At 45.1% G+C, this 20,669-nt stretch overlaps 1 protein-coding gene across 1 annotated transcript in view; it reads right to left on the minus strand.

Moving 5' to 3' along the window:
* FGF2 (fibroblast growth factor 2) overlaps positions 1-20,669 on the minus strand; it is a gene marked incomplete at its 5' end in the record, with an annotated part of 36,690 nt that overhangs the window by 7,793 nt on the left and 8,228 nt on the right. Inside the window, one exon of the mRNA XM_081091176.1 lies at positions 1,143-1,246. Within this exon, the coding sequence (XP_080947302.1) occupies positions 1,143-1,246 (104 nt within the window). The remainder of the gene's footprint in view (positions 1-1,142; positions 1,247-20,669) is intronic.

The raw sequence follows: 20,669 nt of genomic DNA on the forward strand, positions 1-20,669 counted from the left end.
TTTCCCTTCGGCAACTCAACTGAAATAGGTCTACATCTTTCCCCGGCACTTGCTCTTTTCCCCTTCCCCCTTTCCCATCCACCCTCTCATCCAAACCAGAAACCTACGGGCCATCTTTGACTTTTCCCTCTCTGTACTCCTAAACATTTTCCCTCTCAGGTGCCAGTCCTTGGCTCAGCCTCTCTGCCCTGCTATTGCCAGGTGTCATCATCGATTGCCTGAACTGGCCCATCTCCACCAATCTTCGCTGCCTCAAATCCATCCTCTAGAACAGGGGTCCTCAAACTACGGCCCGCGGGCCACATGCAAATACAAATATTATATTTGTTCCTGTTTTGTTTTTTTACTTCAAAATAAGATATGTGCAGTGTGCATAGGAATTTGTTCATAGTTTTTTTTTAAACTATAGTCCGGCCCTCCAACGGTCTGAGGGACAGTGAACTGGCCCCCTGTTTAAAAAGTTTGAGGACCCCTGCTCTAGAAAGTAACCACTGAGGACCTATTATGTATTAGACCCTGATGTTGACACTTGATATAAGTTATCTAATTTATAACTTATGGTCTTCACAAAAACAATGAGATAGGAAGGATCATCAGTGCCTCTATCTTACAGATACGGGAACTAATTCAGAATCCTTGGCCCAAGAACCCACAGCTAATCAGCAGCAGAGTCAGTATTCAGACATAGGCTCAGAGTCCACCTTCTCAAATGGCATTCCACGCTGCAAGGGTTTGTCAAATTTGACAGAAGAACCCTAACACTGATGCTCAAAAGTGTATATGTCCATCCCACTGGTCTTCAAACAACTGCGCAATATAAGGATTTAAAAACAAAACAACACTGTAGTTTCAAGCTTTGCAGAGAAGGCAGGAAAAGCAGTGAGCGAGGCCTCACACTGGAGTGAAAGCTGCCTCAGAGGAGCTGAGTTTGCTTGCTTACTTTTTTACTCCCTCCGATCTTCAGTTTTGGTATCTGTGAAATGAAGAGCATGATACCCGCATTTTATAGGGTACGTATGGATATTAAATAGTATAATGCTTGTAAAACCCTTAATAAAGATTTAACAAATACCAACATCAGTACATACCGAGCATAAAAGCAAATAAAGAAAGAAGCTACAAAAACAGAAAGCATTACTTACAGAAGCCTGTAACCGGCCGTCCTCCTTCATAGCGAGATAGCGGTTGGCACACACTCCTTTGATAGACACGACCCCTCTCTCTTCTGCTTGAAGTTGTAGTTTGACTAGAAGTAATGGGAAAAGTGACCTTTGTAGCATCATAGGAAAAGCAGCCAACTACATGCAACTACATACAGGAGACACCCCAGCAACCAGACAGTCCACTCTGGAAGACTGGCTGGGGGGCGGGGGGCGGGGGTCTGGGGGATGGTTATCAATTAAATGCTATGAGAGTGAGATGCAAGTCCGCTACAGGAGAGCGCCTCCTGACCCCCTTCTCACTACAGTGTCAGAGAGCGGAGGAGTGACAGAGTGGGGAATTTTTTCCCTTTTATGTGCAATTAGCCTCTACTTGGCTAGATTACTGCTTAATTTTTTTTAAAGTAGATTGTAGGAAAACAAAAAATAGATATTACTTTAATATAATGATAATGTCACATAGACAAGGCATCTAGTTAATTCAAATAAAAATGAAATTAAAATTTTCTGTTTTGCTCTCCTTGCAAATTTCCAATTTGAATTCTCCTGCCTAGAACAGCATTCCCCAAAATGTACTTGGCTAACAGAGGTTACATAAAAAAACAGTCCTGGGGCCAAATAAATTTACGAAACAACTGTGCTGTTTATAAGAAAAGCACTTTAGACACAAACATCCAGGCAACTTGAACGTAAAAATGTGGGAAAAATATAAAATGCACACCCTCAATGTAAGAATGTTGATATGGCTATTTTAACATCAAATGATGTAGACTTCAAGGCACGTAATATAACTAAAGATAACAGGGTTATTTCATGGTAAGAGGATCTCACACATCAAGAAGACATAATAATCTTAACTGAGTAGCACCTCTTAATAGAATTCTGAAATATCTGAAACAAAAATTGACTAAAAAAATAAATAAGAATATAGAATATATGAATAACATTATCAACCAACTTGACCTAACTTTTTAAAATTTTATTTTAGATCAGGTAGGTTTCATTCACCTGAGACTTATTTTTTAAGATTTTTAAATTGATTTTTAGAGAGAGAGAAAGGGAGAGAGAGAAAGAGAGAGAGAGGGGGAAACATTCATGTGAGATCTAAACATTGATCAGCTGCCTCCTGCAGGGCCCCTACCAGGGATCGAGCCTGTAACCCAGGCATGTGTCCTGATCGGGAATAGAATCAGAAACCTTTCAGTGCATGGGGCAATGCCCGACCAACTGAGCCACACAGGCCAGGGCTCACCTGAGACTTTATTTTCCTTTTAACATCATAGTTGTTTGGAAACTGCTAAAAAAAATTAACTCTGCCACCATAGCAAGCTATTCAATGCTTATTTGCCTAGTGGACTTGAATTGTTCAAATTAAATACAGCTGAAAAGTTTTCTCCAAAGACACCATGATGTTAAGATGGCCTCTGGTTCTGAACTACTGGTGCTCCTGGTCCCTTTATTTTTAAACAATCTGAGATATGATTCACGTTGCATACAACCTGTTGCCCCACATTGCCTGTAACCAGGAGCCATTATATCCATTCTTATTCCTTTTGCCTACTTCCCCATGCAGTCTTTTTTTTTTTTTTGGTGTCATCACCGCCCCCCATGCAGTCTTTGTCCTACCCAATATGAGCAGCGGCTAATATTGATGAGCAGCGGAGTATGCAGAACAAATTTTTGTGGATGAGCTGGTGCTCTCCCATGCTGCCGGCTTTATTGGAATAAAAGCTCAGATATGATTCAACTCTGTCTGCTCAATCGGCTCAAGTAATGGCAGGCAGTCTGAACCCATTGGTCGTCCGGTTTCATTATCACCGATTCTGGAGAGCCTCTGTGCTTGGTCTCTCCTGCTCCACCCCTCAGCTGAGGGTGGGAACCTCTTCACACTCTCCGGGGCCTGCTTCCTCTGCTCAGAAGTTTTACACCATCTTTGTCTGCCCCTCCCTGTCCAGGGGCTTCTTGAGGGCAAGGAACTGAGCTGTCCAACTCTGTACCTGGTTCTCACATGCCAGGCACACAGGCATATGTGAGGAAGCTCGCGTGGATGAAAAGCAGCTTGGAAGGGAAAATAGGTGGGGATGAAAATGGGTCACAAGCTAACCTGACAGGCTCAGGGAAGGCCTGCGTGGTGGCCTTGCAACCTCAGAGACCTCAAGTAATCACAAAGGATGGTCTGCAATTAAAACTTTCTAACTAAAAGTAGTTTATGGCAGGTAGTCATGTCCTAGGCTAGAATCTTCCCTGACAAAAGTCAATCTTTACTGTCACTGAGCCTGTGTATTAGTCTTTTGTGTATCTACCATAACACACCTTTGGAATGTCTGGGTAACTTCCTTGTTCCGGACCCCTCAGGGCACAACCGAAGCACCAGAGCAGAGACTACAGATCCTCTCGTTGTTATTTGTATCATGTTCTTTGTTGACTATTCACTATTCTGTACCCACCTATGTAAAAGATGTATCATGCTCTAACCGGTTTGGCTCAGTGGATAGAGCGTTGGCCTGCAGACTGAAGGGTCCCAGGTTCGATTCGGGTCAAGAGCATGTACCTTGGTTGCGGGCATATCTCCAGTAGGGGGTGTGCAGGAGGCAGCTGATTGATGTTTCTCTCTCATCAATGCTTCTAACTCTCTATCCCTCTCCCTTCCTCTCTATAAAAAATCAATAAAATATATTTTTTAAAAAATTAAATAAATAAATAAAAGATGTATCATTTTACTTCTTATCCAATTCCAGAGGTTTCCTGCTTTGCTTTTTCCTGCCTCCCTAATCTATCACCAATGAATGTCATGTAACTTACTTATGTCTTCTCTTTTGATTGTCATGTATAAAATCAGGTGCAAAACTGCCATCTTCTAGAGCTTTACCTCAATGTGTTGAGATTTTACTCCAGGCAATTGTTGACAGTTTGGCTCCAATAAAGTCACAAAAATTACTTATAGGGTTGAATGTTTCTTATGTTGACACGGCTAAAGTAGCAATTGCAGTGATGTCCTCAGTGTCATGAGACTACAGAAAAGGACACAGGGATGATCAGGTGGAAAGTCTGTCTAGGAGGAGTGAAGTCTAGGCTGACTTCTGAAGGTCAAGTAGGAGATGAGCTAACGAACAAGGTCCAGGGTAAGGAGACACGGGGGATGGTATTGCAGGTAGAATATCATCCCAGGACTGAGGCACATAACAACCACACTTGTTCTACACGGCCAGGTCCTAATCCAGCCTGAGCAACTACAGGTCCAGTAATCCGACTTCCTCTCCAATCAGTTACAAGGGAGAAAAAGGATGGAAGGAGGACCTGAGACTAAAATGGCTTAAAACCCACATATTTGAAAAAGCAAAACTAAAGTATTTAAGGACGCCTAGCAGTGGGATGAAACTTAAATTCAAATAAGTGATTAAAATAAAAACCTGTACATTTTTACATGGGAGGCAGGGACCAGGATTGGGACAGGGGACACAGGCATTGGGGTTGTGGGCAAAGGTTCTGTTTTCTTTCTCTCTTTCTTTCTTTCTTTTTTAAAAAATATTTTTATTGACTTGAGAGAGAAAGGGAGAGGGAGAGAGAGATAGAAACATCAATGATGAGAATCATTGATTGACTGCCTCCTGCACACCCCTGACTGGGAATCAAGCCTGCATCCCAGGCATGTGCCCTTGACCAGAATCGAACCTGGGACCCTTCAGTTCGCAGGTTGATGCTCTATCCACTGAGTCAAACCGGGTAGGCCAGCCGTGGGCAAACTACGGCCCGCGGACCGGATCCAGCCCGTTTGAAATGAATAAAACTAAAAAAAAAAAAAGACCATACCCTTTTATGTAATGATGTTTACTTTGAATTTATATTAGTTCACACAAACACTCCATCCATGCTTTTGTTCCGGCCCTCCGGTCCAGTTTAAGAACCCATTGTGGCCCTCGAGTCAAAAAGTTTGCCCACCCCTGGGCTAGGCTCTTTCTTTTTTTAAAGAAGGAGATTGACACTCAGCTTGCATTTCAGTTATGTGCCACTAGGTATTTTATTTTTAAAACATATTTTTATTTATTATTTTTTTGAATATCTTTTTATTGATTTCGGAGAGAGATAGAAACATCTATGAGAGAGAATCATTGATTGACTGCTGCCTGTACGCCCCCTACTGGGGATGGAGCCTGAAACCTGGGCATGTGCCCTGACCAGGAATCAAACCCTGACCTCCTGGTTCATAGGTCAATGCTCAACCACGGAGCCACATCAACAGGGCCAAAAGTTCTGTTTTCTGACCAGAGTTATGGTTACAAGAATGTTCACCTGTAATAATTCATTAAAGTACAAATCTGTTTTATGTGGTTTCTGTATCTGTGGTGTATTTTACATTTTTTAAGTTTTTTAAAAAAAATTTTTTTTAAAGAACTACACTAAAAAACCAAAAATAAATGGGACTTCAGACAAGGTTTCACCCAGGTCATTTCAGCAAGCTGGAGACCACCCACTATATTTAGTTTATGGATACACAAAAGTCAACAATTTTGATAAACAAAGACTTCTGGTGGCTTTCTAATGTTAAAATTAAATCCAGTAAGAGATGAAAATAAAAAATAAATAGTGTCCTATCCAAGCTTAAAGTTCCACTTTTTTTTTCCTGTTGTAGCATAAAAACAAAAGCGGTCAAACCACACAACTGCCTAATCTCACTGTTAGGCGAGATCTTAGTGGTCAATCAGCCCCTTCATTGCGCAATTAAGTCTTCAGTCCCAGCTGCAGTGTCCCTGAGGCGCATCTGTCTTAAGTTTTAGTTGAAAATCCCAGCAAACGAGAATTTAGTCTCTTCAAAGTGACTGAGGGTACGTAAGCAAAGGCACAGAGACTCCGATCACCATAAGGACACCACTCACATGTTCAAGTGCTCAGATCCCTGCACGCGACACACGCAGTGACACAGTGTAACCCAAAAGCCAAATTGTTATTTCAATGTTACCGCCATGGCTCAAAACAGAACTCCTTTTTTGGAATTTTCTTCAGAATTTACATGGCTGCCTTTCGAATATGCTCAAGGATGATGAATCTTAAAATCATAAATGCCAGACTGCAGGAGCTGAAAGGGACTTCAGGCAGCGTCCAGCGCACCCTCCTCGTTTACAGGTAAGGAAACGGACATCCAGAGAGGTTTGTCCCTTGTGAAAAATACAGACTTTGGAAACAGTTAAGTCAGCATTTCCATGGACGGCAAATACCTTTATTCATTCATTCAATAAACATGCACTAGTAACAGCTATGCGCCAGGATCTGTGCTTAGCGATAGGAAGCACAGAGGAAAACACAGCATCTTTCTGGCCTTGGAGGACACCCAGTGTTGCTGAGGAGATGAGGATGGCACACAGAGAAATCACTAGACGGGTTCAGTACCATAAGTGCCACCAGAGAAGTGTACACAGCTATTGTGAGCACTCGTAAGGTACACCTAACCCAGGGAGATGGAAGGCTTCCTAGGATCAGTGACAACTGATGGAGACCGAAGGAATCCACAGGAGTTTGTCAGGAAAAGAGAGAGGAAAACAACAGCAAAGGACCCTCATATGTAAAACTTCCAAAGGAGAAGGGGCGAGGAAGCCGCGCAGCCCAGGAGCGGCAGGTACTCAGGTGCGGCGAGCAGTGTGAGGGTGGAAGAGGGCGGAAGGGACACCAAGAGGCTCTGCTTACATGTTAAGGAGTTTGATGTTTAAGGAGAAGGGATGGGAGGATAAGAGTGTGTAGGGAAACAGCTGGGATGGAGAGAAGGGAACAAAGGGAATGAGGGAGGCAAGGACAGGGGGATGGTGAAGAATGAGTCCAGGTCTCTCTGTCTTAACACTGAGACAGAGATTTATGCCTGGCTGGTGTGGCTCAGTGGGTGAGCATGGACCTATGAACCAGGAGGTCATGGTTCAATTCCTGGTCAGGGCACATGCTCGGGTTGCAGGCTCATCCCCAGTAGCGGGCGTGCAGGAAGCAGATGATCAAAAATTCTCTCCCATCATTGATGTTTCTCTCTCTCTCTCCCTTCCTCTCTGAAATTAATAAAAATATGTTAAAAAAAAAAACCCACCTGGGACATTACTGAGACAGGAAATCCAGGAAGAGGGACAAGTTGGCAGGAGAAGACAATGAGATGTGCTCCAGTAAGACACACTGAAAGCCTGTGGAAAGCACAAATAGAGATTTCCAAACACATGGATCTGGAGCTCAGAAAAGAAAAACAAAAGCTGTCAAACCACAATGAGATTAGGCAGTTGTGTGGTTTGGTGACCACAGCACACTGGCTGCCTTGGGCACACAGGCTGCACCTAACCCACCAGGGAGATGCACAATGGCTGCAGAGTGTGTAGCAGATGCAAATTCAAGAGCCAAGGACAGGCTCCTGGGAGCACCAGCATTTACGGAGTGAGAGCCTGGAACACGGTGGTCAGGCCAGGCCCCCGCAGGAAGGTCTGTATACACACACCTGAGAGCTGCTTACACACAGATTTGGAAACGGATGGACAAAATTGTTATTCTCTGCAGATGGTAGTTTTCTACATTAAATATCAAGAGACTAAATGCAATGTGATGTTCTGGATTGGATCCTGGGATAGAAAAGGACATTAGTGGAAAAGGTGGCGAAATCCACATAAAGTCTGTAGTTAACAGTAACGGACCAGTATTAGTTGTTTTGTTTTTTAGTTTTGACCAACGTGCCAAAACAAAGTGCCATTATGTAAGAAGCTAAGCTCTGAGAAAGCTGGGTGAAGGGGACGGAAACGCTCTGAAAATCTTTGCAATTCTTCTGTAAATCTAAAATTATTCTCTTTTTAAAAAAATATTTTTGTATTGATTTCAGAGGGGAAGAGAGGGGGAGGGAGGGAAAGAGAGACAGCAACATCAATGATGAGAGCGAATCATTGATTGGCTGCCTATTGAGGATCCAGCCCGCAACCCGGGCATGTGCCCTCACCAGGAATCGAACTGTGACTTCCTGGTTCATAGGTTGATGCTCAACCACTGAACCACACCGGCTGGGCTAAAATAGTTTAAATATAAATAACTGTAATATAATATGTCTGAAATGCAAATTTTCTTGCCATAATTATTATACGTCTAAGTCATAACATTTAATTTCTGCAATTTAAAAAATAATTGAAAATGTACTGTTGATTTATGCCGACGACAGAGCTGTTACAAGCAATTCCAATCCATAAAAACTTATAGAAAGCAGTTTCCTCCAATACAACCTCTTCCGGATTTCATACGTCAAGTCCCCAAATGCACGTCTGGGCTGCCTGAGCTGCAGACCAGAGCAAGTGTGAAAGCCAAATACTGAGGACATCAGACGATTCCTGGTCCTTCTAACACAGCTGCTGTTTAAGAATGGCAAAGGTGTCTACATCTACGGTGGCATCCGCTAATTAGACCGATAGCAAGAGAGAGAGAAAGACATTTGGCATCTTGTGATGTTCCAGACGCTCCAGGGGCAACGCAAGGTCAGGGCAGAGCTGCACACGGGGAAACAGAACTTCAACGACAGAGAGAAAAGGAAGCATCCGCAGGAGCATCACAGCAGGTTGACAGGCAGAGAAAACGCCTGCCTCACTCTTTCTGCAGCTGCCAGGGCTCCAGACGCATCGGACTCTCCAGTGTCAGGCCGAGGCCAGAAAGGCTCTGCCCCCAAGGGCACTTCTTGGCCTGCCTCATGGGGATCCTGTCGCTCAGGCGGGAAAATTTCCGCAGCCCTTGGCGGGGCATTTTCTGGCAAGGAGAGCTGCAATGCTGACACTCGGTCGCCTGGGCCTGGGACCCCGCATTGTTGCCACAAAGCAACAGGGAACGCAGGCATCTGTAAGTACCGGCTTCCACCCACAGGCGTCATGAGCTCTGCAGAGTGTTAAATGGCCTTTTCTTCCCAGAGGCCAGCCGCTGGACAGATGTTTCTATAAATAAATCGGCCATGGAATCATCGAAATGGAGACCAGATTGGTGGGTGCCAGAGGGGGCGATGCGGGGATGATGTGGCTACGAAAGGGCAGCCCAGGGTCTGTACCTCGCCTGTGTCGCTGTCGACACCCTGGCTGTGATGTGATGCCATAGGATTGCAAGATGTTACAACTGGGGAGAAGGTCAGCGGGATCTCTCTGTATTACTTCTCACAGTTGCATGTGACCCTCAATTACCTCAAACTTTAAAAAATTAATTACAAAACGTCAGCCAACTGACGTTCAAAATCTGACCTAGATTACTAACTGACGTTTGAAATACATGTTTGAGAGGCACAGAATTTTTGGAGAGAAAAGAATACAAACCAACGAATGTAAAGAAGACAGACTGCTCTGGGTAATATTTTTACTGTAACTTCAGTTTCCAAGCCAGCCAGAAGGCGAGGGCATGGGCACAGAGGAGGGAAGGATGAAGCTGCAGTATCACTTCTGCACCTGTTGTCGCATTATTGAAGAATTAGGTGGTGGAAGGGGGTTATGTAAAGACAAGAAAAAGATTTTTTTGTGCCTCAGATGGCTGAATGTCTACAGGTTGTTATGTTTTTCACTAGCAAACAACTCCAGAACTGCTCCGGTGCCCCCAGAACATGTGACCACTGCCCATTTCTCTGTATTTCTTACACTGTTTACTGGACAAACAGGCCCTCCAGCCCCGTGGACAGGAGTCTGTGCCACTTAGGAGAAATCTTGAGCATCTTGGACTGGAGGTGGGAGCCCCAGGTGTGAGAGGGTCGCTCTGTTGTCTGTGGAAAGCAACGCAGACAGGCCTGGGAGGGAGTCATATCCTGGTACGGAACAGACTGTGGGACGCCTGACCTTCAGTCAGGGCTGGCCACTGCTAGAAGCTGAGAAATGCTTTCACTGGAAAACAACTCCCGAGGCTTCTACATCTCAGTTCTATGTACAAATCAATTCTAGAAGCATCCTTACCCACCCCTTTGGTTTGTCTCAGAGTAAATGGATTTCAGCATTCAAGGAACTTGGGGAGATTCTTGTGCGAAAAGTTGGGTAACAAGCTCCAAGGCCTACAGGGGCCATGCCAGGTTCATGCAGCGTGGAGCAGCTTGGGGACAGGACCCAGAGGGGGAGGGGACAGTGGGGTCTGTGCTCAGCTGCAGAACACACACCCCAGCTCCTGGGGCCGCCACCACTCAGCACCAGCCCAGGGCAGAGATTTAATCTCTCTCTCTCTCTCTCTCTCTCTCTCTCTCTCTCTCTCTCTCTCACACACACACACACACACACACACACACACACACAGTATGTGATGGAAATCTGGCCGGAATACCCTGAAATGAGAAGCAGCTCAGATCAATATTAACAAGCAAAACATAAGCTGCCTCAAACAAGCATCCAACATGCCCAAGCGATGGAGGGTGGCCTGACTGCAGCCTCCTGTTGCCACTTCTTTCTGTCCTTTTGCAATGCTTCTTGGATGCCTGCGAGAGCCTGAGTTTTCTCTCCCCGTGGCAACCAGCTTGGTTGGCGGCGCACTGAACCCTGGGGGTGAATGCCAACTCAACGGGCTGTTTGTGTTCCCTGCACTTCCCTCTGGATCGAAGAGTTCACATTCATCTACAAAAATCACACAATTCAGGCTGCTCCAGGACAGAAAACAGAGCCGCAAGGAAAACAGAACACTGGGAAGGGGGAGGGCAGCTGCCCAGTGTTCCAGCCATTGAGCTGCACTCTCTTGATCATTCGATTTGACTGGGGCAATCGTTAGGAAAATACCTTTCGGAGCCGGCTGAAGACAAGAGCGGTTTTTGCTTGACTCTCATGAAAATAGCCGGACAGCATGTCCCTCAATCAATGACGAGCATTACTGCAGCCTCCGCTCTGGAAAACCCTGGTTCCAGCCAAGAGCCCAAGGCCCATGTCCAAGACTCCTGAGGAGGCCCTCCCAAGGAAAACTCTCCCTCCGGGCACCCTGCATGGCAGAGCCGCCTGGCTCCGGGAGGCTGGAACCAGCTCCTCCGCCTCCAAGTCGCCAGGAAGAAGCAGGGACTGCCCTCCGCTGTGCTGAGAATCCAAGGGGATAAAACAGGTCTCAGTAAGACGGGATCACAGCTCTAGCCCAGAACACAGCAGTGGTGAAGTCCAAGTTAATAAAGCTATGTGGACCACTCGGAGTTCAGTTCTTTAAAACAGGGCACTTGACGCTGGGGCTGGAAGCTGGTGGGGTGGGAGGTTCTTTGAAAATGCCTGCTGTTTCCTTACAGAGTATCCCAAATGCTGAGGCTGCGCACTGCCACGGGTCCCACAAAGAGACAATGCCTTCGGAATGGAAATGAGCAGCACCAAAACCATGCCTGGGAATCTCAGCATATGCCCTTACACTTCCGGAGTGAATCTCAGCATATGCCCTTACACTTCCGGAGTGAATCTCAGCATATGCCCTTACACTTCCGGAGTGAATCTCAGCATATGCCCTTACACTTCCGGAGTGAATGCCTTCCTGTGTCTGTCAGTTTAACATGCTGTCTCCTCACATGAACAGGAACCTCGTCATTCAATGTCCTCCCCAAATTCCTAACGCATTCTGTATGCTCCATCCACAGAAGAAACAGGTCTGCTCACGGTGTGGTGTGACCAGCTAGGCCCTCAGGCATCCCACCCTCTGCTGAGTGTCTAGCAAATGTCATCAAAAAATAATTCATGAAGCTGCATTCTGTATCTCCATTTCATACATAGGATCATGCATCCTTTTATTTGACTCTGTTGATGTTATCCATTTTTGTTTATAAAAAAGATGAATTTAACTTAAGTTGTGCTTCTTTTCTTCATCTGACAAACACTGTGACGCACCCCCTGAGTGGGGAGCAGGGCACTGGAACACAGTCCCCACACCGCCCATAGCAGTGAAACCAGACTGTGCGGATGTGTTAGCCAACTGAATCAGGAGCAGTGCAATGAACAAAAGACAATTCAAGATTTTTAAAAATTGAGGGATTCCATTAAAGGGATCTAATTTCTATCCCACTGAAACATCCAATTCCCCTCACCACCTACCTAATTATTGAAAACACAAGTAGCAACAACCAACCCCTTCCACTCTACATCTATTCTTCGGGATTTTTGCCCTGCAGCCACTTTGGCTCCTCCATTCCCTCTGTGTTCTAAGATATTTGCAATGTGGAAGGACTTAGACTCTCGGATTAGGTACCTTCTCTCCTCATGCTCTGATTCTGGAGGGTGGGTAATATGTGATAGTGGAGTAGGGTCAATAAATAAAAGCCTCAGAAACACAAGCAGGAAGGTTAGGTTTCATGCAGTAAGAACTATGAGTAGACTGCACATTCTTGAAAAGAAATGCATCAGACTGAAAATGGCATTTAAAGAAAACTTATCTGAAAGGTATCTTATCGTGTGTAAGATAATAAGGGCATGGACTCTGAGGGTGGCATTGAGGGTGCAGAACCAAGGAATAAACGCCAGGGTTTCATGAAGTCTGGATTTGGATTGTTTTTAATGTGTTTTTAGTGATTTTAGACAAAGAGGAAGGGACAAGGAGAGATAGAAACATTGACGAGAAACACCTTCTGCATGCCCCCCTACTGGGGATCAAGCCCACAACCTGGGCACGAGCCCTGACCAGGAATCAAACCTCTTGGTTCATGGGTCAAAGCTCAACCACTGAGCTAAACCAGCTGGGCTGGACTTGGGTTTTTAAAACAAAACAAAAAACAAGAAGGAGAAATAAGATGTCTTTAGGTTTTCCACTTAGAAATATGAAAACTGATGTAGAATAATCTGGGGAGGAAATTGATGAAATTTATGGCCCAGTATCAGCTCCAAGCTCATCAAAGAGAACAATGAACTGCTCATTTGATTGGAAGTGAAGTTAGTAGATTCAAGTTCACAGAGCAACGTTCACATGAAGGTATTTTCCAGACAGTAGGAACTAGGGCCCTGGATGTGGTAGATTTATTTTGGTGGTTCTAGTCAACCAGGCCTCTTGTCAGTCACACCTCGTGTAACTCCTCTCATATTGACTCTAATCTTGGGCCACATTGACTGAATTTGATCAATGGAGATTAGCAAACATGATGTAAACAGTGCTTTGACACTGGAGTTTGTACCTCTGCTCTTGAGATCCAGCCATTATGTAAAGAGGCCCAAGCTAGTCTCATGGGGAGATCACAGGGAGAAAGAGAGTCTCAGGCACCCAGGATGACAGATAGGCACATGGAGCCATTTGAGAGAGTCCTGTCCCAGCCACCATGTGTCTGTAGCTGTATGAGAAATCCCAAATTACTAGCAGAAGAACCATCCTGCTGAATCAGTCAATCCATGGAATGAGAAATAACCACATGTTTAGGTCAGGCAATTACATTTTGAGATGTTTGCTTCGTAACACACCCAAAGCATTGGAGGACAGGTGAGACACACGTGTGTCAGGAAGATTCAGGAATAATACACAACAGCCACAGCTAACAGCCATCAAGGATTGCTATCTGACACTGCCATATACAAACACTCTGCCCTGTTATTCATGTTAACACTTACAACAACACTAACACAGTAGCTGTTACTATATAGTTTCCCTGCGTGACAGATGAGGAAACTGGTAAAGAAATGAACTTACCCAAGATCCTACAACTAGAAAGGCACAGAAGAGACCCAGGGCTACCTGTCACCTGCATGAATGTGAAAGATGAAGCCATGAGAATGACCTTAACAGAGAAGTGATAGGAAGGAAGGAAGGAAGGAAGGAAGGAAGGAAGGAAGGAAGGAAGGAAGGAAGGGAGGGAAGGAAGGGAAGGAAGGGAAGGAGGGAAGGGAAGGAGGGAGGGAGGGACGGAGGGAGGGAGGGAGGGGGGAAGGAAGGAGTACCCGGCATGAAGTACCCTCTTTTCTGGGTACATACTCTTTTCCCAGGGACATGCCTACTTCTGAGGACATTTTCAGCCATTCCCCAAAACTCATTCTTTGAACCTCCAGCAGAATTTGATTCAGGCATCCTTAGAGTTTAGCTCTTAGAAACCATCTAGTGCAGACTTTTCCATTAAAGGCAAAGAAGCAGAGCCCATGGTCAACTCGGGACCTGGGCTCACAGGTCAGCAGGCCACACCCTCCTCTCTCTCTGGGTGCTGAACCTCACAGAAGCCTGTGAAGCGTGTCACGCTGTCACTTCCTCATCCGCCATTCTCCAAGGACTAGCTGGTTGAACTGATGCTAAAATTGTGCCTTGGTCCAAGCAATGAGTTGTGTGAGGATGGAGGGGGTGGGGGACAGCAGGGGATAGATAATGCCAACAGGTAAGAAGGCTTATCCTCCCACAAAATATCATCTTCTTCTTCCTTCCAATAAAAGGACAAAGCGTTCATTGCTATAATTTATAAAGGTAAAGAAATGTCCCGAGAGCGCGCAAGTAGTAAAGCAAATAGCTTCTGGCTCTAGTATTCACGCTTCCCTCCCAGAAAAGGAGCCTAAAATCACAATTACTGAATGTCTTCCCCTCCCCGGGGCCAGGAAAGCACGTCACTGTGTTTTCTTTTGCTCCTTTCGAACCTTGTCAGACTTGGAAGCGCTCCCCGCAAACAGCGCCAAGCGCCCCACGCAACTAGTTTGAATATGAAAGTCTGTTTCAGCCGAAATCTTCCCTGCGTGTTCTCGAGTGGGTGTTCGGTTGTTTCTCTCTCTTCCTTTTTCTCTTCTACTTTCTGCCTCCCTTACCCTGTCTGCTCCCCTGGCTCCATTCATTCTGCCTGCTTCCTCCAGAAGCTGTGGAGGCTGTCTACGTGAGAGAGAAGTCGGGCATCTAGGAAGGCACCCACCAGTGATTCTCTTGGAGAGGCTCTGAACTGAAACCTCTTCCCTCAGGCCTGGAAGGGAGTCTGGGCCTCCCGAGTAAAGTGTTCTGAGACCAGAAACATAAAACATGGCTCATTTTGTGCAACTTTGCTATAATGACGCATTTTCCCCAAGCATTTCTAAAGCATTCTACTTTCTCTCTCTCAGGGAATGGCGATGGTCCGGGCCTAGTCTTCCATCTGGGCAATATAAGAGACTAACTCCTGCTTTGCCTTTTGTTCAGATTCATGAAAAGAACTTTTAAGCAAGGAGGACGCTTTATAGATCACGTGTTCCAACACTGATGTTATTAAAAATAGAAAACAGACTCCCTGCCAAAAGATGTTTTCCCCTCACAACACTCAAACGCTAAGGGCTGCTGGTCACCACAGGCCATTGCACCCACATTGGGATCCAGCCAAGTCTTCTGAACCACCATTTCAACTGGGATCAGGCCTCTTCCCGCGGGTGTGTGGAGTCTTTTCCTGGCTTCCCTAACGGCATCTACGATTACTTTCCCGATCCCAGACCAAAGTCTTTCCTCCTTCAAGGTTCATCCCCTCTCCTCCTCCACTGACGGGTCACTGTCACTCACTGAAAACTTTGGATCTGGCACCTGACATCTTGTCATCATCTTGAAAGACTTCACATTCACGTAGAAGATCCACCAACAGCCTGGCCTCAGATTCTCGGTTTATCCAATCCAGCGACCTGCACTGCCCACTCTCATGGCCGTGTCATCGTCCAGAGATGTTCATTCCCTTAAGCACCAGCCCAACACACCCTCTTGGCCGTCCACTGGCTCGTTAGCCTATGACTTCACGGATGTGACCCAGCGTTTACCACCAATCCCGAGCCTCTGAGGCGTCACTTCCTGATCAGCCTAAGCTCAGAGGCATCATTCAAGTCTCCTGCTTTTTCATCCCAGCACTTCTAAAGCCCAGCCCAACAGAGCCAGCCAGCTTCTCCGCTCCCACACTTCCAGTTGAACAGACACAGTGGAATGCACCTGGGAATGACACAGTCATCCGGACAGGTGTGATTAGGAATGTGGGGTCCCCACCCTCTGGTGAGCCCCCAGGAAGTGCTCAGTAACCGTGGGCACTTTCCAGGTCTCCACAGCAGCCACATAAACTGGCCCCATGCTCCACGGGCTGCCACGCCCACAGCCACACCTCTCTCCCTCCTACTTCAAAGAAAACACGGATCACACAGATGTAAAGTCCCTCAGAGTTCCCAAACCTGAAAATGTACCCACTCATACTGTGCCAGCCACGCTAAGCTCACCACATTTGTCTGTCTGTCTGTTTGTTTGTTTACAGCAACTAAGTCACCAGATAGTTTGCCATTTGGTACCATTTCTGCTCTAAATGGGCACACTGAGATCTGTGTACTGGGTGGTACTGGCATGGCCTTCAGCTTCCCAGGGGGGAGGCACCTTGCCCCTGAGGACATAGAGTCAAAACAAGACTCACTCAGGAGACCCAGTGTCCAGGGAGCAGGCCCAGGACATCTGCGGTGCAGGGAAGGACTGCGCTCATGGCCCCCCCCAACCCCATGCCCTCATATCCCAGGTAACTCTCAGCAGTGCCCACGTGGATTCAGAAAGGCAGACTGGCATCTGCTGGCCACCTTCCCTTCCTCCTGCCCCCCAGGACTTGGCAGGGGGTCCGGACAGCGCCCCACTGAAGTGCTCCTGGTGCTGCTGCTGTGCTGCTGCTGATCATTGACATTTTCCTCCACAAGGAAAGAGGATGAGCAACAGACATTTCCAACCACAGACCAGAATAGGACTCAACAACACTAGCCTGTCCTATGTGATCAGACTGCAGCCTCCACGCCTCTCCATGGCCGGTCCTAACCATCAGGCTCCGAGGCCAGGGCAGCTGTGATGAGAACAGGAGGCCTGTGGAGCAGACGGCAGCTGGCAGAGACCAGGCACAGCGGTGACCCTTCCCGGGACCACAGGCAACCTCAGCTGACACCTCTCCACGTGTGAGGAGCACTGTGATCTGGGTGGGAGTCGTTTTTGTTTGTTTGATAATGTCCTTTCTTCTGGAATAGGACCATTATCCTTGCTTTCCGAAATCCTCATGAAGCTAAACTAACCTGCACATACATGTCAGGGGAAGGAAAAGAACCAGAAGAAAGAAGCTAATGAAAAACAGTGTGGAGGAGGTTCCTCAGAAATCTAAAAATAAAACCACCATATGATCCAGCAATTCCACTTCTGGGTATTTAGCCAAAGGGAACAAAAATTACTATCTCAAAAAACATCTGCCCCTGCATGCTCATTGCAGCATTACTCACAACATGGAAACAACCTAAGTGGCCATCAGTGAATAAATGTATGAAGAAGATGCGGTATCTGTATACAGTGGAATATTATTCAGCCATAAAAAGAAGGAAATCCTGCCATTGGAGGCAACGTGAACGACTTGAGGGAATTATGCTAAGTGACAAAGACATATACATACATGTGGGATCTATTTTAAAAACAAACCCAGGCCTAGGTGATTAAGTTAAAATGGGGCTGTTACGATGGGTCCTAACCCAGTCTGACCGGTGTCCTTGCAAGGATAGGAACTTTGCGTGTGTACACAGAGGGATGGCTATCTGCAAGTCAAGGACAGAAGAAACCTAACCTGTGGACACTGTAATCTTGGACTCCGAGCCTCCAGAACTGTGAGAAAACATATTTCTGTCGGAGCCCTCAGTCCGTGGGATTTTGCTATGGCAGCTGCAGCTAATACAGACGGTCAGTCAGAAGGTAGCTGCAGCAGTCAGGACAGAACCAGAGCAGCTGCGGCAAGAATGCTGAGCCGGCACACGTGTGCAAGTCACCAGAACTGACATGCACGAGGCTGAAGGGAGGACGAGGGAAATGAAGACTAGGAATGTATTCCACGATGGAGCTGCTGGCAAGGAAGACAGAGATACCACTTATAAATACAGGAAGCCAAAAGCGGGCACATGATTTCAAGGAAGGAGTTTATTCTAGACGTGTTTCTGGATGTGTCTAAGTGTTCTCTTGACATCTCCCTGTCTATCTTGAGCTTTATTTCCTCACATAGTAGAAACTCAAACATTATTGGTTGACTGACAATCTCACTTGGTTAAGAAGATTAAAATAAAAAAGGTCTAAGTTTTTCATCGTACACCACATGCCCTTAAACGGTGAACCTATCTTGAAGTTCCTGGAAAGGGCTTAACTATATACTATAGATATATTTTAACTGAATTTATGGGGGTGACATTAGTTAATAAAACTATATATGTTTCAGGCGTGCAATTCTAGAATACATCATCTGTATATTGTATTGTATGTTCACCATCCCAAGTCAAGTTTCCTTCCATCACCATTTATCCTGCCTATATCCTCTCCTAACTCTCTCATCCTCTTCCCCTCTGTAATCACCATGCTGTTGCCAGTGTCTTTGAGCTCCCAGATGTGAAGGGGGCTGCAGGGCTGAACAAAAAAGGTGGGAGATTAAGCAAAAAACAACAACCACACACCTTGCTTACAAAACTTTTCAGTTATTCTCTGCATTTCTGCATGCCCTAGTTCCTTCTGCATTTTAATCTTCCAGACCCATCTTCAAAGTTCATTTCATTCTTTTTTTTTTAATTTATTGCTTAAAGTATTACAAAGGGTATTACATATGTGTCCATTTTATCCCCCCGCCCTAGACAGACCCCTAGCCTCCCCTATCCCCCAATGTCTTATGACCACTGGTTATGCTTATATGCATGCATACAAGTCCTTTAGTTGATCTCTTACCCCCCTACCTCCTGCCCCCCAACCCTCCCCGGCCTTCCTGCTGCAGTTTGACAATCTGTCTGAGGCAGCTCTGCCTCTGTATCTATTCTTACATAATTTTTATCCTCAACTACATCCTACTTTTTTCTGTTCTTGTATGTGCCAGTTAAAAATCTCTGAGCTCTTCAGAAAGCAACCCCTAAATATTAAAGAATTGTTTTATACAAAATCGTGACATCTTTTTTCCTAAGTAATAAAATAATGTAGGAAAGGGGTGGGAGGAAAGGTGGCAAAGCCTCTGAAGAGAGCTTAAATTATTTGTTAAAATCACTATTTCTGTTCAAATTTCTGCCACACTGTCCTTCTGGAATTCTGGCCATGAACCTGTATTCTAAACACTAAGAAGTGTGCAACCTACAATTCATTATGTGCTGTTGTCACAGACAGAGATCATGTTTTGAAAGCCAAGAGCAAAAACTGTTCTTCTCAGTAAGATGAGGACAATGATACTTGCTTCAGAAGTTTGTAATCGAGATTAAACATATTATTTATAAAGGTGACACACAGCATGTTTTCAAAAACTTCATTCATTCATTCATTCATTCATTCATTCATTCAATAACTGTTCAGTAAATACTGAAGTCCTAGGAATAGAGTGGTGAAGGCGAAACAACTGGCTCTTTCCCTACTGCGAGGGACAGGGACTTTGCTAGTCACCAGGGCAATCTCCCTAGGTGTCCGGCCAAGGCTGGACAAAACCAATGACTATTTCACAGCCTCCTTAATACCTACTTCCAAAATGATCTACACCCCATCCTGTAACAGCTGAAGGTGTGCCTGTCATTCATTATTTCTTAAACCAACAGTGCTGTGTATGTCGCCTGAAGAAATTAGCATTCTCTATGAAACCAGTTAGCAAGATTGTCTTCCCAATTTCACTTGCATTACATTCCCATTATAAATTTATTGAGTTTAGAGTAATGTATTTAAGAACTTCTACACTTAGAAACACACTCAAAGTAAAAGATTTCTCTTTTCACAAAATTTTTTTGAAAAATGTCTTACTCCAAAAAAGATAAGAAAATAAAACCAATCTTATATTTAAAGATTAAATCTGACTCAGAGAAAGGCTCTCCAAACTTTTGTTTTTAATAAGATGAAAAGTAACGAAGGAGCCCTAACCATGCACAACGCAAGATTATCCACTCCAGAACTACAATTTCTAGGACCAAAGGGACCTTCTTCTCTTGGGTCCCCATCCAACTTAAGTGGTCATCCAGCCAGTGAGTGAATGACACTCCCCACAACGCGCACACACACGCACACACACACACCATCTTCAAATGAGCCAAGACAAGAAATAGCCATGAGGAAAAAGGTCAATGACATGGGAGAATAAAAAAAAAAAAATCTAGGCAAGAAAGCAACAAAATTAATTTAAATACACATAAAAATATATAAAGAAGATGTACAGCATGTGTTAGATTAAGAGATATATACTACTAGGCAGTAGAGAGGTTAATTTCATTTCCAATTCAAAACTGACTGTTTAGCAAGTGATAACATTTCAAAAAGTAATGTTTTAAATGAAGGTATTATCTGGCTCTGTTCCTCTCTTCCTTTCCTATTTATGTAATAACCACCTAAAAACCTACGAATTGTTTTCTATTTGCAAAATGATTCAGCTTAGAGGGGAGTCACGGTGCGATTTCTCCCACCCATCCTTGCAGACATCACATCACAAAGACTGTGACTCACTTTGTCACACAATTTCTGTCCTTTTAAGAGTTTTCAGATTGTTGTGATGAATACTGGCTGGCTCATAAATCTGAATGAATTGTAGGGTGAAACTATCTGTGTCATTTCCTCACAGCCAAAAAGGATACTAACAATGGTCCCAGACAGCTCTTAATCCCAATTTGTCAAATGATTCAACATTGGGTTTGAGACTTGAGAGATTTACAGATT

Source organism: Myotis nattereri (genome assembly GCF_964212035.1).
Source record: "Myotis nattereri genome assembly, chromosome: 5".
Lineage (NCBI taxonomy): Eukaryota > Metazoa > Chordata > Mammalia > Chiroptera > Vespertilionidae > Myotis > Myotis nattereri.